This window comes from Leptidea sinapis, chromosome Z (genome assembly GCF_905404315.1).
Source record: "Leptidea sinapis chromosome Z, ilLepSina1.1, whole genome shotgun sequence".
Lineage (NCBI taxonomy): Eukaryota > Metazoa > Arthropoda > Insecta > Lepidoptera > Pieridae > Leptidea > Leptidea sinapis.
Window position 1 is genome coordinate 11,301,250 of NC_066312.1, and position 24,163 is coordinate 11,325,412.

Genomic DNA, 24,163 nt, shown 5'->3' on the forward strand with positions numbered 1-24,163 from the left:
CATTACAATGCAGTGCCGCTAAGGATTCTTGAAAAGCACAAAATTTCTGAGCGGCAATACAATAGCGCTCGTCACCTCTAGACATAAGATGTTAAGTCTTATTTGCCCAGTAATTATTATGAAAACCCAGAGTTAAATTAATGATAGATGCTACTTACATGAATCATTTGTATTTCAAACCCCAGGAAACACCACTAAGCATCATTTTAATTATAATCATAATATGATAATAATAATTACATACCTGTGTGAAGAAGATGATACAACCACAGCTCACTCGAAACGTCGACAGAAACCAATAAAAAATTATTTCTCTAAGTTCCTACTGCTCACCACCATCACTCCTCTTATGCAATTAACGGCCGTTTAACATTGTGGGAGCAGTATCTCTGTTTATATGTAGATATCTATCTCTAATCTGAGGTTATACAATGGTATAACCTGATAGACAATGGTCTATCAGAAATAAAACATCAATAGATGAAAACACTTTTATTTTAAATACATTCAAAAAACTGACTATAACTACGACTTCTAGATACCATTGAATGATAGAATATACGAGTCACGATAAATGTTAACTAAATCTACTGCTATAGCGTACGTATCGCTGCGGATCTTGAGCGGTGAGCGAGATTATGCGCAAGAATAGTAATAATAGTCGCGTACATTTATATTATCGTTACGTCAACATACGTGCGATGAAAAAAACTCGGGTCCTTTCCACTGAGGCCCTATTTTGCGACTTCTGCGCTCATTATAAATGACACCGCTCAACATTCGAACAGGGATCTTCAGATATATTATCTGGCATACAATCCATTAGTTATAATATAGTACGTAACGGACTTCATTATTTTAAACATGAAGATAAGTTTAAACATTCTACATACTATTTAAACTAACAATATTGAAATATAAAGATTATAGACCCTATTTAATATGGATTGAAACAATCACGAACTACAAGCTATAAAGATCAAAAATCCTATTTTACGTAGTTAAGCAATTACATACTAAAGGCATCTAGAATATTATTCAACCATAATTAATTAAACAAAAAAAAATTAACCCTTTTTTATTTGTACGTAAACCCAAATCACTGTTAGCTGAAATAATCAGTATATGTGAGATTTGAATCGATTTTGTGTAAATCAACAAAACGCGAGAGTTATTTAAGCAATAGAATCTTATGACGTACTAAGTTACTTTATATACGTTATACGTGTGTATAATTTATATTATTGAACAACTACACGATCATTTTCACGTGGGCTTTACTACGGAGAACAACTATCATCACCTGCGGCCTAATCAAAATATCATTTTGACTGAGATTATTTAAGAAATTTAAGTACATAGAACGGTCATTGGGAAATATTTCATTTATTTGATCCCGAAACGTATTTCAGCTATCAACCGGCATAGAGTTAAGCCGCAGCGTTACAGCTACCGAACGATTGAGGGCGTTTATTACAACAGTTAGAAAATATGAATTTTATTCAAATTATTAGGATACATTAGGCCCAGTATTGCGACAAACACATGCGTTCTGTAGAATCTCAATGACCAATTTGATTTTACTGAATTTCGATTTCTTTCTAAAGAACTTATACTGTTAAGGATTTTTTTAAGTAAACTAATCGAAAGTTAAAAAAAAAGTAATCGAAAAGATTACTATTTATACGATCTAGAATGTAAACTGTATAATATTCTATCGTAAGTCGTGACAGGTTCCTGACCTACGACGTGTTTTTCTCAAAATTATTTCTTAACTGTACCTACTTGATGTTATTCATAATTATTATATGTTCCTACTTTGTTATCATTCAGACGATTTTCCGCAAATAAACGCTATTAGGATATCAGTGAGCATGCAGGTACTCTAATGGCGGACTTATGGCTGAGATCTAAGAGCGAACATAGACTTTGCTCAGACTAATCTAGCGAGTTGAGTCCGTATTTAGAAACATCGCTTTGAATGCGCGCTAACCTTGAGCTTAGCTGGAACTTAAGTCCACCATAATGAAGACTTAGGAAACTTAACCCAGAGTATAAGCAGAACAAATAGGACGACCATAATTCCTTCCATCCTCAAAACAGCTGTTCCTCGTCGTTTTAAAATTCCCGTATAATACACACATCGGTGTAGTTAGGTGTTTGTACCTCTCATTGTCATGTAGGTGTGTTTGTATCATTTTCTTGTCATCCGTAGCGGTCACGCATCTAAAATGCTTTCTGTTTCTCATATCATATAAGTTAACAAGACCGCATAGGGCAATAATTATGCATAGATTTCTACTTGTTCAATAAAACTAATAATCAAATGACTTTCTATTGTAAGTTTAGTTTATTAATAATCGACAATCGCTCGTTTAATTATACACAGTACGCGTATAATGAAACGCGCGCTTAACCTTTCTTGGGCTGTCTTAGTATAAGTCCACTATAAATACCAAATAAAAGATTGCGCTTAACTTGAACTCAGTTGAGTTTTACTTGAGTAAAGTGTAAGTACGCTCTATAAGATCTCAGCCTAAGAATTTTAGGCAATATAAATATTATATTACACATGAAGCTAGTAATCCTTCAGCAGCATATTTAGAAAGCATTTTGTGTGATTTGAACAGTTGAAACGCGTATGTTATAAGCCCGATGTTCAATAATAAAAATTACACAATTAGTAATATTCTAGAACATTATGAATTTTTAAAACCCTTATTATACTTAAAAGTGTTTTCTTAATATTTTATTGTTTTTAGGATTCGAAAACTTACAATTATATGATTACACAAAAGCATTTGCTTACGAGCGAAACGCTTGAAATACACTAGGGTCGTGATCTATTCTCTCCGTCTCGAAACGGGAATCTAAAACATGAAACGACCTTCCTAATCAAGATATCATACTTAGAAATAACAGTTTAAATACTAATAAAACCGAAATGGCATTTTATCCCTGTCTCCCTCGAAACATACATCACATTTCATTTCAATCAAAAGCTGAGTTCTGAAGAAGAAACATGTGCAGAAACTTATGTCTAATATATGATACTTAAAAAAAAATTATAGTTTAAATGAGTTCTTATCAAACTAAATTGGCGCTGTGTCCGGCGAAACAAACATCACTTATCATTACATCTAAAGCTTAGATCGCAATAAACACATGAGTTACAGTAACTCATGTTTGTTTTTCAGAAACTAAGCTTTTGTTTTCGCCACTTGACGCTGCTTCAGCGTCTACTTCTTGAACAGTTTGCTCCACCGCATCACTTTCGGTGTGGGCTGGGACGTCGAGGGTTGCGGGGCACATTCCGCCTGCGCCTCTTGAGAGACTGTAAATTTAAAATTAATACAGTGTTGAAACAGTTAATCAGTCAACAATTTAAAAGATTACATGGTATTCATTAATATTAAAAAAAAATTCAAAGTGTGTATTTTGAAGTGATGCACGGACAGCCGTCTTTCTAACTGCAAAGTCCGCTCAGCCTCAGATAGACAAATATTGTTTTTGAACTTTAAGGTAAGGCTAAACTTGTTACGGTCATTGTTACGATCTAGATTTACTACTAACATTTGGGGTAGGAAGGTGGTAGGCATCAGTGGTGTATATGTTCCTTGGTGATGTGCAACTACGAAAAGCCGATCTTAACAGTAGCGTTAGTCCAGGGGCGCCACGTGGACTACATGCGCACATCACCCAGTCAGACACATACACGTCCCCGACACCCGCAGTAGTGGGTCTTCTACCCAAGATAAGGCACGATAGCCCCGACAGAACTATCCAGGCCGTAAGGGGTGGCTCAGACTCCTAACCCTGTAAGCACACAGGCAAGGGGTTCTGAGCTTCGTCAGTTGGACTGCGAGGAAGGTAACTTCTTTTAAAAAATTCCGTAAAAAAAGTTCGCTCGCGCGGTTGGCGTGGGCCAATGAACGTTATCCCAAGAGCGACACATATCTCCCCCTACTAACTACTACTACGTTCGAAGTCAACATATCAAACATCAAGACACCATCAAATCGCAATATTACAGAACACCATGGCGCATGTTCCGTGTTTTATCACCAACTCCACAATTCACCTAATTATGACGACTTTAAAAGAGTATATTCAGGCCTTATGGAAAAAAACAACAAGAACAGCTGAAAAATCATCCAAATTGTACTTGTGGCGAGTCTAACCACGCGGAGCTTTCCAAAAACCTATCAAGAGGAAAGACGTCCTTTCATGTGTATTATGGAAACACAAAGAATAGAGTCCTCGCTGGAGGACGCACTTGAACCGACTAAACCTCACAAAAGATTACTGATTGCAAAGTAGCACATAAAAAAAATCAATTTGTCATTGATATCAATGTGTCTACAGATAAAAAATAATTTAGGTATGACGTAATAATACTAATGGATATTGAAAATGTAAAACAAAACCCTATACAGAACCACAACCCTGCACGTAATTTTTTCATAGAATCAGTAGCTAGTGATGGTTATCTTCCCACTACTAAGGTAGTAGATAGATAGTAGATAACCATCACTTGGTAGGCCAAGTGTGGAAATCCTGGAGGGCCTGGAAACTTAGAGAAATTCTACATCTGTTGAAGCAGTTCAGTCACTTACAGTCAGGTTGGTCACTTTTAAGCCAATATATCCTAGCATAGCAAAACAAAAACGCAAAGCGAGTCGTTTAAGTGTCCTCTAAATGTAGGTTAGGGCAAAACCAGCTACTAGGTCCTACGACTCACCTAACTCGGGGAAGCTCCTAAGCTGGGGCTTGAACCGGAAAGACTCCCAAATGGCTTTACGCTACTCAACCGTGTCCCTCTCTCCCCCGCCCCCGCTTGTACTCGACGACGGTCCAGCAACTCCTGGGGCGGCGAGTGCTGGCTTCTCCACTATACATGAGCGAGCCACTGACGCGAACAATCTACAAAAAATAATTTATTTAATAGATTCCGCGGTGGCGGTTCTATTAAGAGTGAAGCCCGCGAATCTCATGATTCGTGGAAGTCGAATCCTAACGAACCTTCAAGGCGGCGACGGTTCCTTTACCGTATTCTTTATACAAAGCGAAAATACCTATTAGGCTAGAAAAAAACACCTTCAAATATACTAGTCCTTAAAGACTTTCAAATTCGGGAACGGTGCGTGTGTGGCGAGAAAATTAATAAAACAAAATTAAACAAAGTGGTCTGAAAGTACAAAAAAGTAAGAGCAAAGTACAAAAAAACGAAATAAAATAAAGTGGCGTAGGTTCCGCCCACGAACCACTGATAGAGATGACATCATTGGTTAATAATTAAGAATTTAAAAAACTAAAAAATATCGATGTTTAAATCGAAATAAAAATAAACTGCTGATTCAAGGCGAGTAGTGTACGTACAATTTATTTAAATAAACAAATTAACAAAAAAAACAACCGACTTCAAAAACACTATTCCAAAACAATAGATATAATATGCATTAAAAAGTATAAAAATAATTGCGTACTATTATACAGTCTAATTAATTAATCTAATTCTAGTTACGATTATTGTTATTTTTGGGATCGGTGTCCTTCAGCCGCGGCCCGCTCTCTGGTCTCCGCACGACTCAAGCACATCTCACCTATAACTATGTATGTAGTTACAAACCTATCTTGGATGACACCGACACCAAAAATTGCAGTTTTAAGACGATTTAAGAACCTCCTCCTTTTTTGAAGTCGGTTAAAAATTATTGGTCAAAGTTATTACTATGATATGAAACAAGGCGAACTTCTCAGGTGTTAGTCATACATGTACCCTGGGTACACACATGAGTGTGATACATACCTACGTCATAATTTCATGATGATCGGATGAGGACAATAGTTAAGGCGCACGAAAAAAATAAAACTCGCAAAATATAATTAGAATAATTATATTTCCAAGCAGTTTAAAAATCTCTTTCGTTTAAAAGTTTCTAAAGGATTAAAACGGGCGTAAAATTATAACTGAACATTTAAAATAATAATTTGTGTAAACCTAACAATTTGTTCTATTATATATATATATAATATATACTATTAGCCCAATTGAGATTAAACTTTGCACACATTATAAAGGACGACATGACCACTCCGACGAACATAGGTAGTGATGGGTGGCGCTGGTGGCAGTAATTTTTATATTTCAAATTGATAGGAATTTATTATATGTAATATGGAAGTTTTTAGTATTTTTCTGTACCAAAGTCAATTAAATTTTTGTGATATGGCGTGTCATGACAGCTAATTGATATTTATGGGTTTTCTTGTAATCTTATCAATTAATTATGTTTTTTGAGAATTCCTAAAAAGCAAATTGCTAAATGTTATCAATTTGTCTCAGCTTGAGCATCTTAAAGTTCCACTGAGTTACAAAAAAATCCTTTTGTTTTCATAATGTTTTTTTCTATTGAATTACGCTTTGGCCAAGCGACTCTAATATATTTTACATTGAAATGTCATAAACGCAAATGCAGTATAGAAATAGAACTAAATATCAATGCAATGAGATCAGATTAATACTTGCTTTAAAAAAAGTACAGTGCTGCTTAAGAACAAATTACGATTTTTTATGTTTTCTGAATGCCACTTGTCGTGGGACATCCTTAAAAAGGGGGTATTGATAATTTAAATAGTTATTAAGGCAGTAAAATAATAAGTCGATTTTATGTTTATTACATATATAAACATGTGTAAAAAAATTAAATTTACATATTATGCGATATATGTATATGGATATATTTTTGTATAAAAAAGGCAGTTACTCACTTTTCAATCTCCGGCGCGCAATGTACAAACTCATGCGACCAGAACTTGTACATAGGATTCTTGATGAGTTCGATGAAAGTGACGAGCAGGCCCCATGGGTGTGGTCGATTCACGATGAGCCTTTCTAGAAGCATCCTGGTGATTTGTTCTTGTATTGCCTCGCTATTGGCTTCGGCGAACAGGTATAGAAGGCAGCAACTGAAGTAGTGTGTGTGACTGTTCGGGTATCTCAGCTGATTCGCTATTGCGTTCAGGAATATGTATCTACGAAAAGAAAAACATCATGTACCGAAAAAAAAGTGTGTGTGTACTTATGTATGCACGCAAGAAGTTATACTAGTTAAGATAGTTTTGACAATTAATTATTAAGTAACGAATACGGCTGTACGGGCTTGAACCATTTGCCTATTCTAATAATGGACGCTAAAGACTTGAAATTTAGAGGTCAGCTAAGAACGGATTTTCCAAAATTCCATCCGCAATTTTTTCTTTTATTATGAATAGAACAACGTCTGTCGGGTCAGCTAGTTTTAAATAATCTCACACTAGAGATCGAATATAGAAGAAGTAAGATTATAACTTACCGTCCCTCGAAATCAAAGTCTACACAGAAGTTCTGGAAGATGTCCATATGAGCGGAATGTGCGATAGTTGCCATGTTTGGGGATAGTCCCTTTGCCCTGATGTGGGCGATGGCTTGTGTGCCCACATACAGCACTACGGCATTCATCAGTTGAGTGTTGTACTTACGCCCCGGCTCACTACCCACCTAACAACATAACGCATCACATATTATTTGTTAAAGATATACCCCGTTCAATTACATCAAGAAATTTATAGAAGTGAAAATCGCGTGACTGGCGTACGCGATAAATAAATATTTAAAAATGAAATATAAATATATATACAAATATTAGATGGACACTTTTTAGTTGGGTGATTGGGTGCTGTATATATCTGATAAGTGAAATCGAATGGATTTAGTGAAAAGTTCAATCTGTATATATTGTGCATTGTTGAAATAGTGTTTTTGTTTTATTAATATATTATTGAAAATAAGTTTTAAAAATACATTGAAATTAATAATTTAATATTTTTTAAACAAAATAAAATTTCTAATTGTAATACTAAAAGTACACTTCTATCGGCAGTCAACTGCCAAATTTTTAATTCTTAAAAAATATAAGAAAGAAAGAAAGAAAAATATTTATTTCACAAAACACTCACAGGATACACTTAATATAAAAAGATAAAACTACAAATCAAACCAAAAAAGAACGTATTTAAATAGTAATAGATTTAATATATATGTTATATAAATATAATGTACTCGTTATTCCATGCAAAACAAAAATCATAAATATATTTAAAATTAAAATAGAGTATGAAAGAGGTATGAATACAATAACTTGTGTCAGCAGTACGTTCATATCAAATTAGGTGGATTGGTGATCCATCTTATCTTAGAAAGTATGTCTTGTCTCAGTAAAGTTACGCGGCAATTTATTTTATTATTAACTAGCCGTTCCCGCCCGCTTCGCTGAACGAATTTTAAAAAGTAGGAACGTAGGAATTAGAAAAATAGGTAGCCATAAACCATCAAGGATAAATTTCGCATCGAATGGTGGTTGTTTCATGTCGATACGATAAGTGGTTGAGGCATGAAAGAACCTCAAACAAAGACCATCTACCACCCTAGGAAGTGTTGCATCCAAAAAAAGCGCATACACCTTTCTTAAGGGCCGACAACGCTCCTGTGATTCCTCTGATGTTGCAAGACAATGTAAGCGGCGATAATCATTTCATTACACCGATTTACAGCAACAGTAAGGGTAATCAAAAATCGTTATTACTATTGAGAAAACATCATGATGTCTGGCCTTGCTAAACTTGTTAATTTTCCAAGTTTACGTCAGGTGACTATATTAGATTTTTCAGTATGTTTCTTCTGAATCATTTTAAAACACCTCTACCAGAAAAGAGGCGTGATAATGTATGTATACTCCTTTATTGCTAATAGCACCGGATTCATCCACAAAAGTGTAGGTCATTCCTGTATCTGTCCCAATTCGAAGCAACTGCCACCCTGAGATAAGTTAAGCTCCTGTCCTTGAAAACACGGATTTAATAATAAAAAAATACTATATTAATTGTCATTAATTATATATTTCTTAGGCATTCATTCCACTTGTAGAATAGAGGTTGAATGTTACCACCCAGACGCTTACAATAATCATAGTAGCAGTTTCATCTGTTTTCCAAGATATTTTATTCTATTCATTTCACTTTATATGTATAGTAATTAGCTCTATCTGTAGATAGTATATCAGGAAACGGCCGTTAGTAAGTGCCAAAGATACCGGCTGTCTGTATATGATATATGTTAGTCCTTAATTTACATAATACATTAGTGAAGCACATACCTGCATATTAGTTCTTAATTCGGACAGGAACGTTACTGGTGTCCTCGCCTGCAGATACGCATCTAAATCTTTCTTAAACTGCGATTGCGGTATGATGTTTTTGTAGTTTATTACACCGCGAGGGGGCAAACTGATTTCGGGAAGCAGATCCACCTTCAAATTTGGCGTGAATGGATCTGGGAGACGCATATTGCGAGGGAAAGCGGACAGTATCAGGTTCCTCATCTGTATGCAATTTGGCGGGATAACATCGCAGAAGCCGTAGTGATAGTCACACAGGAATTCGGGGAAATCGTGCAATAACACGAGCAACACTTTGAGCGTGCCTTTGTATAACGTCATTACAGGTGGGGCTAGTTCGGTGTTCCTCAAGAACGGATCCAGGAATTTAAACAGATCAATGAGCAGTGTGGAGTACATCCCCCATCCCTGTAAAAGTGAGAGCTATTATGTGAAAAAATCACGAACATAGAAAGTAGCCTAAAACATAATCTCAAATATTAATTATAATAATTCTAAATAGATTAGATACGTATTATTATGCGTGAATTAAAAAAGAAATAAATGTGATAATATTGTTTTCTAGAGTCTATTCAAATATTTTTATGCCAATGGAGCCAAGCCTCATTTATATATTTATTAAATCTTTAGGTATAGATTATACATTTTTAACTGCAGAAAATTATATTATTCATCTATTTTATAATTTGTCCTTAAATAATTTATAAGTCTAGATAGTCTCTTGCTGTTAGATAACCGATGAAAACAGGCCAGGAGTATTAGTTTAGTGTGCATGATAAGCTACGTCTTACACTCGCGATTTGTATGACACTTTGTGTTATTGTGCGTGCATTGCTCAAAATAAATCAATTTTTTTTACAGTTTTCACAGCAATCATAGTCTATCTAGACGTATAAATCATCTATGTTTATGTCATCTAAATTCTAACCAAACTACTATAAATACAATCAAATTAAACTGAATATACAGTGCAATGACTCGTAAATAGTCCTTTAGCGACTAAGTTTCAGTGTACGAAAAACAGGAATGGGACATTGTGTTTTCATCAATTCTGTCTGCTATAACAAAATCAGATAATGGTACAAGTTAGTAATATTTAACCATGACACCGTATTGTATTAGTAAACATAAAGGCTTGTCATAAGGGCTATATTTCACAGCGACACCATGGCGGCGCAACCAGTCGCGCCACCTTGGTGTCCGTAAGCTACCAAACCAGGCAACATAGTCGCCCACACCACGACATGAGACGGTATTAAAATGTGCCTTGAAGAGATAGCACTACTGCTGTATCCAAGTAGGACAAGAAAGTTCATTTATAAATCTCTATGGGAATAATCTGATGAGGAATTATCCTAAATTAATGGTCTTCTATGAATTTCGATAAATAGACCTTTCTGAATCGAAAATATCCATATTGTATGCAATTAACAAACGCAATTAAAAAGCCACCAGGTGAGTTACTCTGTATGGAGTTGTATTTTGTTGGTATCGGCGACTGGTTGCGCAGCCATGGTGTTCCGGTAAAATGTAACCCTAAAGAACAATGGGCAGGATTGTATCCCCATCCTCAAATAAACATCTAGCTGAATAGATTAGCAGATGGCTAAAAGGATATTCGTGTAGTGACTAGAATAAATTTGATCATTTGAAGCTTAATTAATGTATTATGTAGTAATGTATGACCAAAACTTTGAAATGCGTTGATGGCGGACTGAAATGCGAAATAGGTAAGTATCAAACATCACACGCAAATTAAACAGTGTAGGAATAGGATACACTATGACATCGTTTACTTAAAAAATAAAAAATACAATTATTTCTTATAAAATAAATTCTTATAAAATGAATAAATAGGAAAATGCTGCTAAATTAAATAAAAACAACAAAGTTGTTTTTCCTTTGATGTGCATACATAATTTCTATGAGAGAATTTATTGACGCACGGTTTGACAGTTCTGCTGTGAAACAATTTCATTACGACAGCAGGGTGCATATTTTACGAATAAATTTTTGATGCTATGATATATTATTGACAAATTCTTATAAAAACATTATTTTATTTATTATACAAGGTGAAACTAAATGGGTCTACTATGCTTTGAACCAGACATTCCTTAGGTCATCTCTAATGACTATGTGAAGTTAGAAATGAATTAGCATTATATTTTAATACAATATTTAAAGTGCTAAGTTTTCGGAAAAATTATGATTCCCTCAACCCTAATCAGCTGTTTTTTTTAAACTCTCTTTGACCTTAAACAGATGAAAAACGTAGATGTGACATAATATCAGATAATAGTAAAATGCCTACGATTCATTGCAGCTGTGAAGCAATTTGTGTTCTCATTTTGCCATGAAGACAAAGTTATTTTGTATGTGCATTTGCTTTAGCTGACATTGAAAATACTTCTAAAATTGTATTTACTGTAGTTACGTATTACCCAATAAAGTTTTTTTTTAATTCTAATCTTATTATGAAACTATGTTGTGTTAGTATTTACCATTAGTATTTTTCTGATTTCCGCGAGTGTTACAAATTTAAATAAAACACGTTTATAGGATAAAAACTAGTGCAATTGTAACTGTGTTTTTACATTCTGTGTTTTTTTAAATATGTTAGGTTGAAAAGATCGGCCTGTCTGCGTTAATACTCTTTGCATTGTGCTTTGAAACACGATATTTACTACTCTGTGTGTGTGTAAATGTCTATTCTAAAGGCACCCTACACACTGCACCATTTTTAATTCTAGATTTGTTTATTATGTTCGAAATTAAATGAGTTCACATTTTTGATAAGTTATTACGTAAGCACTTTAATGTAGAATTATTTGAAGTTTTCTTCAAGTTACATTGAAAATAATTCCAAATTTGTAATTGTAGATTATGGGTACCACAACGGCACCTTTTTCTGCCGTGAAGCAAAAATGTGTAAACATTATTATGGTTTGGTATGAATGGCACTGTAGCTGTTCTTATTACTGGGCAAATGAGTATTGACATTTTAATTCAAAAATGTTTTATCCAATAAAGATAATTCTAATAGACTTCTATTAAGAAATTGTTCTTCACGGATTTTTTTATCAAAGATATCTTTGACCATCCTCGTATTAATAATATGTACTCTATTCCCGGACCGGGTTTTGTACCCGGCCTGGTTATGGAATGGGGCAGTTATTGAGTTTTTCATAGGAAATTTCTCACTAGCAGCCCATAGTTCAGAAATGTAGATGCTCGCCCCCTATTACGTGGGAATTAAACATAGTGAAACGTGGGTGGAAAAAATACACCTCTAACCCTTCAGAAATACAGACGTGAAACTGTGTAATGTTATGTAATTTCTTATTTTGTTTATTTGTTTCAATAACAGGAAGTAAAAATGAATGAATAATAACATAGACACAAGCCACATTTCATGTAGTGTGCATACTCCTTAATCATAGATTATTTTTATGTTTAAGTCCATAGGTAGGTGACCTCATTCTGTTTATAAACAAAGGCCCCGCCTAAAAGTGGCAGTCTCTTTAAATTTAGGGTTGTCTAAGAAAAGAAATCGAAAAATAATATTTTTATTTCGTAGTGAAGTCTTTTTCTTTTTTTTATTTATTTATTAAAACTTAAACATCACCATACCATTGCATATGACCCAAATAACGTACCATTGAAGGGATGTTATACCCTTTCTGGTTCACGTTGTATACAGAACAACGTCTGTCGGGTCAGCTAGTAATAATGGGGTCAACGAATAAATAAATGGGGGTATTACCTTTTGTTGTGGAGTCACAGCCAATACTCTGTTCAAGAATGCCCTGTGGGCAACTAGCTCCAGCCAGGCATAACAGAACCCTGGCGCAACACTTGGTTTTATAATACGGAACGTGTGGCAAAACGCTGTTAGAACCTGTTGAAACGAAAATAGTTTAGAATTCTAATCTGTCTTATATACATTAACGTACAAATCATAATATGATTTAGTAATTATGACAATTATTTATTTTTATTTAATAACACTATAATACTCATTCATTCCCTTTAATACACAAATTAATTAGCAATGACAGTACAATATTGTATATTTTATCAAGAGCGCAAAAAAAGAATGCTGGGAGAGTTTCTTGCGCCACTTCTTCTCTCTCAGAGCGCCTTTTGTTTCCGAAGCAGTATTAGTAGATACTATAATATATTAGAAATAACATCAAAAAGAGAAAATCTCCATTTTGAGAAAATAAATGCCTTTTATTTCTTTTAATTACAATGGGAAGACTACTGCAAATGTCAACTCCAAGTGTCACGGGGGGCTGCTGAAACTGGTTTTCAGCTTTTTTGTTGTGTTGGTGTCGTCTGTACTTAGACAACTATGTACTGGGTCAGCTCCGTTTAGCAGGGAAGCACGTGCCGATAAGTTCTTATTTTTTTTGGATTTAAATAATTTTCGTTACCTAAATTAAATATTTAGTATTATAAGATTTTAATTAATATTTAATGTAATATATGTGTTGTGTGTTTTTTGTTGCTAAGTGTTTTTAATTCTATTCTAATCATGCATGATCATTGAAATTTAAGAATGGGTGAAATTCCTTTAATCTCTCATCACCCTTCGCCACTCACAGTAAATATTGTTAAAAATTGCTATAAAACAAGACAGCTTTACATAATATGCATTACTTCTGTGGATATCACAATGCGTAAAGTACTTTGAAAACAAACAATAATGATCTTCCTAAAAGCAATGTATCAACTGAGATTTGAAGTGTTTGCTCAAAAGATGAATCTATGATTCAATATAAAGGCCCACTACAACTTTATTTACCATCCTCATTGCGTTGTAGATAGAGTGTAATGTAATTGATGTGTGGTACATCAAGGCATCCAACTGTAAGAAGAAGCTGTGAGTCATCTACAATCAGTTAACCCACACTTATTTCGCTTAATACTTCCCCGTAAAATTTATTATTAAGGTCTGAAGTATAATACTATAGTTGAACTTACTTCTAATAACGGATTTATAATAACACGTGGTATTTGTGCGAGTGTGGTTGTATGGGTGTTGGTGTGACTTATTATGCGGCACCGGTGCTATATATAAATGTGCTACAATCCTTACACTGACACTCGCGACTATTTTCAGTTCTGACCTGATAGTTCATATTCTCCAATACAGGCTCCGCCGTGTTCATGTCAAGGAACAGAATAAGCAACAATCTGTGATAAGGCAACTGCTGGAAGTTGCGACCCTGCTCCTCGTGATCTTGCAGCAAGCACCCGACTATTATACCAAGAATCTGCAAAAATCATATATGAATATAAAACACTGCTACATGCCAATCTTCTGCCTAGTAAGCTACTGTAGTCATGAAAAGATTATGATAGATTTTAGTATACATTAAGACTAATTTTTATATAATACATACTGCTTTATATTTTTCTTCAGGCATTGCTGCGCTTATCTCTTGTACGATAAAATATTAATAATTACCAAATAAGTTGCATTCATAAATATAGATGTATGCATTAGACACACCTAGTGCTTCACGAGATTTTTCGGGCTGTTATTCGAGAACGATTCTTATGTTTAGAAATTAGTTATAGAAAGCTGGTGCTTCCCGTGCGGTCCCTTTGCCATTTGGTCCAGATCTGACAATGGTATCCATGGGAAAACCATAAAAGTATTAAATTTACTATAAGTATTCATTGAGTCATTCGATTACCGTTCATATTCGGGAGATAAGTTGGAACTTAAAATATTTTTCGTACAATATTTCTATGAATTTCATAATTATATTTACATGAAATGTCTATGGATATAATAAGATAATTATTATCATATCGATATATTGTATACTGCAATGAAAAACTATAAGAGTGCAATAAGAATACGATTAAAAGTTTATTTCTGTTTATAAGTAATATCTGAGAATAAACCAAGAATATGCAAAATGTTTACAAATAAACTGACAATAGTATTTTACCGACTATATCGCCACAAGAGCAAATAAAACGGTACAGAGACTAAGCTTCATACAACCACGCGAAACGTTGCACTTTTACAATCATTCATCACACATGCTCCGGACCATTGAGATCTGGGACGTGTGAGTAGTGTCCACTGGCCGCTTGTTCATGTTTTGACATATTTATATGGTTTTGTGTAGTGTGTGCATAAATAATACCAGATTTTTTTAAAAATACATTCTATTTTAACTATCACAAGGACTATAATAGGTAAGTAAATATTTGATATAACATTTATATTTGTATGATCCTTTTCGTAATGGGAAGAGAGTACCTACATCACGGTATGTTTTCACCACATATTATTAATGCAAGGTTTTACACATTTTTTTTAAGTTCATATTACGCAAGTAACGTTTGCCATTTCTTGTCTCTATTGAATCTATTAAGCACATATTTATATTATTTAAAACTGTATCGTAAAACAGATATTCAGATCTGCTTAATGTCCGGTATTTTCGATGTGTCTTGACAGTGTTGTTTTTTTTATTTACATAGTAACTTTCCCATAATATATATAATTAATATACCTATATTAAATCTTATATTATGCTATCAAAACGAAAACAGAACCAATATACATACCAATACTTATTATTACACATTTTTCACCAACACAAATATCTTAAAGATGCTTCAATTAAGTTAAGTAATATTTGGTGCTGGTTTATTAAGAGAAACAATTTCTATTTAATTTATTATTGAAAACTGTACCTACATCATAACACGTCACGAAACGTGTTCAAAAAATCATAGGATATGGCATTGTACAGTGCACTTAGAAATATTAAATTTGTAACCACAATTTATGAACCCGAGGGGTGAGGAGTGAGGGTTATCACTTCAAAATAAGAAATGGATAAGTGCACATAACTTACCTTGTTTAATAAATTCAGCTTGGGGGTCGGATTGCCAGCTTCTGCTGTGTTCTTGATGAGCATTGACACAAGCTTGATAAAGGAATCGCAAGCCGTGTAGTATTTCTCCCTCTTCGTTGGCACGTTGGGAGGGTTCTGCTTATCCTCGTTCAAAAGTTGATAGACATTTTCTATACAACGTTGAGTTGAAATTCTGAAGAAACGGGAGATCATGTCGTCCGATTTGAGAATTCCGTTCATATTCATTCGGTGTACATAAATATTGAAGTTCTGGGCAATTTCAATTTCTGTAAGTGGACTCATTAGAACGTTACGCCATTCGAGGAGTAAAGTGTCAGTTTTCTCCTGCAGGCCTGGAGGGTCATCGTACTCGCGGTTCTGGAAATTTAATTCACATATTTTGTCGGTTTAACCAAATATTTTTAAATATATTATTGCTGTTTATGTTATATCCGCTCATTAATATGGGGACAGGTATGGATCATGGCGAAGTCAGGTCTAAGCAGACATTAAAAAAAAAAAAAATCCAAATTATTACCGTTTGGTAATCAGTCAGCCAGTATGATCACTGACGTCATATAATACTACGCATATACATCTTTGCTATATACTATGACAAAAATAGATTTTGATTCCTGAAGTGTAAAATCGAGGGCTACCATTTACCACGAAAATGTTTTGTCAAAACCCTAAATTAAAAAAAAAATTGTGTATCAGCAAAAGTTTAGAGCAAACAAGTGTCGAATGAGAATTCATTAAATAAATTAGGTCTGTAAACTTACTGTAACTTGCATAATTCCTGTATGTATATGTGAAGTGGGTCCCAATGGTGACTTCTCTCCAAGATATGTACTGGGATCCTGATTAATGCGAACAGCTTCGATCAGTGACGCCAAGCCTTCAGGTGGCGGGTGGCGGGGGTTAGACATCATTCTAACCAAAGTCTCTGTAGTATGGTACAGGTCGGATTCGTTCGCGTAAACGTTGTTTCTGTCGTCAACGAGATAAACTTGAACGAGTTGCATCGCAAACGCCACAGCAACGTAGTTGTTTCCATTGTCCATTAGATGCGCCAAGGCAAGATCGTACTAAAACCATTTATTTTAAAACTTAGTCTTGGATCGGCTTAAATTTGATAAATTATCATGTAATGTAAAAACTACGTGCGAGTAGGCGCAAAGGGTTTCGTACCTTCGTAGAAGAGAGAACGCAACATTTTTTTTTTATGATAATAAGGGACGAGACGAGCAGGACGTTCAGCTGATGGTAATTGATACGCCATGCCCATTACAATGCAGTGCCGCTCAGGATTCTCAAAAAACCCAAAAATTCTGAGCGGCACTACAATTGCGCTCGTCACCTTGAGACATAAGATGTTAAGCCTCATTTGCCCAGTAATTTCACTAGCTACGGCGCCCTTCAGACCGAAACACAGTAATGCTTACACATTACTGCTTCACGGCAGAAATAGACGCCGTTGTGGTACCCATAATCTAGTCGGCTTCCTGTGCAAAGGAGCCAATTCCAGCGAACTTAAAAAACACTTCAATCATGCCTCCAGGTCCTTCAAAAGAGTTATTGCTGACGCGAAGTCGAAGCACATTGGCAGAATTGGCGAGAGACTTGCACGCCTTCCCTCGAGAACTCGTGCGTTCTGGTCGCTCGCCAAGGCTGTGCAAGGAAACTTCTGTCAGCCAGCCATTCCGCCACTGCACAGGGATGATGACTCGCTGGCCCATGACGCGAAAGAGAAAGCTGATCTCCTGGGCACCTTCTTCGCGACCAACTCGACTCTGGATGACCAAGGTGCACCACCACCGCATATTCCGCGGTGCGATATATATATGCCGGAGGTAAAAATCTGGCATAGTGCCGTGCTTAAGGCGCTTCTCACCTTGGACATTCACAAATCGAGCGGGCCCGATGGCATTCCCCCGATAGTGCTGCGGACATGTGCTCCGGAACTGGCGCCGGTCATTACCCGTCTTTTCCGGCTCTCCTACTCATCAGGCGTAGTCCCGAAATTATGGAAGGCGGCTTTAGTGCCAACGATCCCTAAGAAAGGTGTACGCTCAGATCCGTCCAACTACCGCCCCATTGCCATTACCTCCATTTTCTCCAAAGTAATGGAGTCGATCATCAACCGCCAGCTCTTGGGATACCTAGAGGGGCACCAGCTGATCAGCGACTGCCAGTACGGTTTCCGTCAGGATCGCTCAGCTGGTGATCTTCTTGCATACCACCCATAAATGGGCGCAAGCGGTTGAGTCGAAGGGAGAGGCGTTGGCGGTGAGTTTGGACATAGCGAAGGCCTTCGATCGGGTGTGGCCTAAAGCGCTTATAGCAAAACTGCCATCCTATGGGCTTCGGGTCACTAGCTTTTTGGCCGATTGGAGCATCAAGTTCCACAGTATATTATCCAAATTAAAAGCCATAAACGCTGGTGACCCGCAAGGCTGCGTGCTATCCCCTACGCTGTTTCTTCTGCATATCAATGATATGCTGCAAATCAGCAATATTCATTGCTATGCAGACAGCACAGGGTATGCTTCCTACACCGGCCGTGCCAACATGTCCCGGGATAGCGGCGACGAGAACCGGAACAAACTTGTGTCTGAAATCGAGACTATGCTTTGCAAAGTCTCGGAATGGGGCCGACATAATTTAGTCCAATTCAACCCCAAGAAGACACAAGTTTGTGCGTTCACCACTAAAAAGTCTCCCTTTGTCGTATCCCCTCGATTCGAGATCACTCCTCTAACTGCCACAGCCTGTATTGGCATACTTGGCGTCGATATATCGAGCGACGTTCAGTTCCGTGGTCACTTGGAAGAGAAGGCCAAACTGGCCTCTAAAAAGCTTGGTGTACTCAGTAAGGCGAGACAGTACTTCACTAAAAGCCACCGCCTGCAACTTTATAAGACGCAAATTCGGCCTCACATGGAGTAGTTTTCACCTCTGGGCGGGTGCTCCCCAGTACCAGCTTCTTCCATTTGACCGCATACAACGAAGAGCGGCTCGAATCATCGACGATCAAGTCATCTCCGATCGGTTTGATTCTCCATCATTACGTAGAGATGTGGGTTCTCTCTGCATCTTCTACCGCATTTATCACGGGGAGTGCTCAGAGGAACTGTTCGGGTTGATTCCAGCGGCCGAATTCCGTCACGGACATTACGTGCAAAGTACCATCCGCATCACGTAGACGTCTGGCATTCCACAACCGCGCGTTTTGTTCGAAATTTCTTGCCTCGCACAGCCACTTTGTGGAATCAACTACCTGCAGCGGTCTTCCCGAACAGATACGACTTAGGGACCTTCAATAAAAAAGCATACTCCCACCTTAAAGGCTGGCAACGCATTTCTTGACACACCTGTTGTTGCGGATGTCCATGGGCGGTTGCCTCACCTCTCCCTATCCCGTGAGCCTCTTGCCCGTTTGCCCCCTCTCATATAAAAAAAAAAGCCTCCCACTGGTAAACATGCTTATTAAATACTTTTGTAGGAGAACTAATGATTTAATTTGAATGGCGGTAACTATTCTTATTTTGGCTATATTTTAGCTCACTATTCTGGTAAATGAGATACAGCCCGCGGACACTCGGACACACAGCGGTGTCATAGTAATCATAGGTAGTGCTGTTGTTAGCCCATCGAGTACGAAACCCAAAAAAATATCGAACCTTATTGGTTCTTAACATACCTAAGAGCCATCCAGGTTGACCATTTATCAGAAAAAAATTCGATCACTCTTAACTATTTGGGTAATATTAATTATAGCGATATCCTGTTAATGTTAATAGTTACTCCCTGACAAGTTAGCTGCCTAGAATTTAAGTCTGCGCTTGTGTAAACTAAAAAACTAACAGAACTGTAAAACTTTCAATTGTTCTAACTTAATTACTAAAAAGTTTCAATGAATTGCCTTTTATGTGCTCTTTTTATAATATTTTAGACATAATTATATTCAAAAATAATATCATTAATAAATATCTTATATATAAAATTCTCGTGTCACAATATTACCTTTTTCCTTACTCCTTAGTTACCTTACTCCTCCGAAACGGCTTTACTGATTTTTAGAAAATTTTATATGCATATTCAGTAGGTCTGAGAATCGGCTACTATCTATTTTTCATACCCCTAAGTGATAACGGTTGTTCACCCTTAACATTTTTTTTTTAATTTTTGGACAATTTTGTTTAATTTTATTATGATTCAACATTAAAAAATACATACAACATCAAATTTTCACCGGTTTCTACGATCAACACCTATTTATGTATCGCGATTTTAATATTGTTCTCTTCCATCCACAGATACGCAATAGAGTTGCAAGATGGCAATTGAATTTAATGATTATCGTATTACGATAAATTTTATTTACAATATATTGGGTAGGTCTGAGAATCGGTCGTCATCTGTTTTTTATACCCCAAAATATTTTATTATTGAAGTTTTTTTATTACTTTATATGGCAATACAACGTTTGCTGGGTCAGCTAGTAAAATGCTAAAATATGTGCAATGGTCTTACTTGTGGCATGTTAATCAAACGATTGCGTATCAGACAATCAACAGCTTCCAAGTTGTACTTGAGCTCGTCTCTGCATTCCGAGACGTAGCAGGTGATCTGATTGGTAGTCCACGCGGGACCATAGAGCCTCGACTCTTCCAGGAGCTTGAGAACGCGAAGGTGGGTATCGCGATATCTGTTCATCATATCAATGTGCTCAGGGCTTGAGCTTTGGTGGGGAGTGTGGCTGTCCAGTAGTCCGTCAACGGCCTAGAGTAACAAAATTGTAAGTAAACGAAAAAAAATATTGATTGAAAAAATAAAGAACGAGCTTATTATCTTCGGCTTACGACTTCAGATTTAATAAAACAATTTTAAAATTTTAATAAAAAAATAATGAATTAAATAATACAACTGTATTATTTAAAACTTATGTTTAAATATTAAATCTTTTATTCAGACTAGAAAAATTGGAGACAATAAGTAGGTCCGCTAAAATCATCTAGTGCATCATCATGCAAATTGAACGAAAAAACATATTTAAAACTTATCGAATATGTTATATACCCTTGGTGTAGACGATGAGTTATTAAACCATAGTAATATATTATTTAATATTAAAAAAAAAAGATTTACTCATCTTAATTTTCCAATTTCAGATGTATGGACAATTATTATTTCTTAAAATAATGGGGGTTTTACACATGCATTGTTTAGAAACTTTCCTACTTACCCTTTGTAAGAGCGCAAAACCGGAGACGAGGTCACAGCTCCTCCTAGCCATCAAAAGACACTCGAGGAGAGCGTGCATGTGCGTAGCTTGTACTGCTAATGACTGAGAAGCAAGGGCACTGCTGATGAACATCTCCGCAGTGTTTATTAGAGCGCCCATTTCGTCGTTGCCGTATACCTGAATAGTGTATTTTCTTATATACTTATGACCAGTCGCAGCAGCACATAACGCCGATCTTGATCGTCATTTCACAGGTTATTACAGTAAGAGCGTCAACGCACTCGGCGGCCAGTTAGCGACGTCCACATGGCAGCTGGTCGCTCATTACAATTGCTTTCATATCCCAGAATTAACAGCCCGTCACGGCAATGGCCGCGAATGCGTTAGAAGCCTAAATTTAAGTGATTCATTTCAGATCGAAGCTGTACCGGCCAGGTTAAAAGTAATAAGAATAAGAACAGCCAATATGATAGGACTGATGCATGTCGAATAATGCATTCATTCATATTCAAATTCATAATGGAAGTATGTCAGTCTAAAAATATATAATATTATAAATAAAAGTGTAAAAAATAAAATAAATTTATAAATATATGTAGTTAGGCCACTATACAGTATAGTCGTGCATATAATATTCATGGCATTACAAAGTTACTACCTGCAAATTTTAAAAGTGATATTCATGTTAATGATTTTCAGTATACTTACACCAAATTGGCCCTGACTCATTATTTGGCCGTATGTTATTTGGGCTAGTTGATCCTGAGGAGTTTGTTTAGGCATAAACATTGCCACGTCTCGTAAAGGCATGAACCCGGGTATATTGCAAGCAAATTCATCATACACAGCGATCTGACTCTCAGCCGGGCCACCCATGCGTAATTGTACTCTCTCTGGAATCCTTTCTGTTTGGTAGCTGAGTATGATCGCATCGTAATATCTCCTGCCTTCTTGTCTGGCAATCTTCCTCACTTCAAAGTCATTCATGAGCCTCTTGTCAAGTTCGGGTAAAGCCTTTTCAACTGCTGTCTTTTGTATAAAAGCGCAAGCCAATTCCATATTTTCGGCAGCGACAATTGCTGCTGCATTGTCAATGATTTCCTTTGAAAAGCAAATATTCTTTAAATCATTAAGTATAAAAATTTTTTCAAATTATTTACTAAACATAGTATTTGTTATAAATGAATTCAAATATTTTACCTGTTGAGGGACGGCTGGTAAGAGGGCGGGTATAAATGCCGCTTTGAAGTTTGCCGTAAGGGTATTTATAATCTGTTCCCTGCATGTGATCATAGCCATCCCTGCAGTCAGATTGCGCATCATGTGATGAGCAGCTGTCCGCATTCGTACTTCATCCGGGTCAAAGGCAAAGTCTTTCCTGATTATTTGCTCACACGTCGTCAGCGCATACTTTATCGATCTATCGACGACTGGATGAATCCATTCCTGGATAGATCGCTCGATTGCTGGCTTTACTAACTGTTTTAAATGCGGATAGCTTTGAAACAAAATAATGTGTGGATTTAAGCAAATTTTCTGCTGAAATGCTGAAGTTGTCGATACATTCACATCAAGGTAGTTAAATCTTGGTTCTGGAATTCCAATAATTCCCATCATGGCTGGATCATTCATCAAGCCGCCTGGTGCCGTCAGATCAGCTCCGGATAAATCATCAAGCGGTAGCATCTGAACTTGTGGAGGCATCATCTGTAAATGTGGGGCCTGAACCATATTTTGATTCATAGGAATCATACTTTGTTGAGGTTGAGGTTGTGGTTGAGGTTGAGGTTGAGGTTGAGCTATTTGTGCTTGTTCTTTTGGTGGCGACAGTTGAAACTCAATAGTTCGTATTTTTTCTGGATCCTTCAAATATAGAGTTGGTTTCAAGTTCTGGATATCAAGACCGAGGTTTTTACAAAGTACTTCTATTTCAAACTTTAAATTTAATTTTAATTCTGGTTCTTGGTGTAACTCTGCCAAAACATTCATCAAAGCCATAGTCCAGGGATTTGGTGGCTTAAATACAGTGCTTTTAGCGCAAGAATCTAAGATCTTGGCAACAAATGGCACCACATATAACAGGTCTTCTTGGCCATTGTGATAAGCTTCAAGTAAAAGTACTTTGAGATCGAGGTCTATTTGAAGGATTGGTTGGTTGCGAGATAAGGTTAGCATGCCTAACCAATGACCGAGGTTCTTCAGTAGAGATCGATCGGAGAAGTTAGCTATTCCTTTATCGGACCGCAGTAAGACTCTAATATTCCGGTAAGTTTCAATCGTCACAAGTCTATTCATTTCCCGTATTTTTAACACATCGAGAAAATTTGAATAAAGAGCGTGGAAGTTCAGTTCGATTGAAGCACGCTTCATGACAAGATACTGAGCAAGCCATGGATAAAACTCTTCAGTAATTATCTCTTTGAGTTCATCACATTTAGGTTGCAAATTAAGCTGACTCAGATTGTTGAATATGAATGCTGTTTTGTCTTGAATAGCTTCTGGTGGTGCATTCAACTTGTCCGTTTTGTCTGTGGCAGTTAACAATGTGTCGATATTTGTAGCATTTGCAATAGAAGGGCGGCTTCCTATACCACCAGCAATGCAATGAGCAACTTTAGACATAACACTTATTGGATTAGGCGCCACAATTGTTCTGCAACAGTTTAAAAAATACATTTACAATAAATACAAAAATAATTTTTAGTCAAAATATTAATATAATATAAATTCCTATTTTTTAAGAAATAGAGGGAGCTGTGGCAAGGCTTGTTAGATATAAAAGGCTTATCAGCGCGGCGTGACAGTATAGC

The 24,163-nt window shown here is 36.3% G+C and overlaps 1 protein-coding gene across 4 annotated transcripts in view; it reads right to left on the reverse strand.

Annotated features, from left to right (window-relative positions):
* Positions 1-477: 477 nt before the first annotated feature.
* Positions 478-24,163, reverse strand: part of LOC126979022 (CCR4-NOT transcription complex subunit 1-like) — a 31,793-nt gene continuing 8,107 nt past the window's right edge. Inside the window, exons 5-17 of one of the 4 annotated variants that reach the window (XM_050828173.1) lie at positions 22,554-24,006; positions 22,062-22,454; positions 21,354-21,530; positions 20,642-20,890; positions 16,888-17,193; positions 16,106-16,483; positions 14,351-14,497; positions 12,982-13,116; positions 9,195-9,623; positions 7,356-7,540; positions 6,772-7,035; positions 4,742-4,923; positions 3,185-3,334 (exon numbers count right to left, since the gene is read on the reverse strand). In XM_050828173.1, coding sequence (XP_050684130.1) covers positions 4,803-4,923; positions 6,772-7,035; positions 7,356-7,540; positions 9,195-9,623; positions 12,982-13,116; positions 14,351-14,497; positions 16,106-16,483; positions 16,888-17,193; positions 20,642-20,890; positions 21,354-21,530; positions 22,062-22,454; positions 22,554-24,006 — 4,237 coding nt within the window. In that variant the 3' untranslated portion in view covers positions 3,185-3,334; positions 4,742-4,802. Of the gene's footprint in view, positions 3,335-4,741; positions 4,924-6,771; positions 7,036-7,355; positions 7,541-9,194; positions 9,624-12,981; positions 13,117-14,350; positions 14,498-16,105; positions 16,484-16,887; positions 17,194-20,641; positions 20,891-21,353; positions 21,531-22,061; positions 22,473-22,553; positions 24,007-24,163 lie in introns of all 4 variants that reach the window. The other 3 variants (XM_050828172.1, XM_050828171.1, XM_050828170.1) reach the window with 3 other exon arrangements.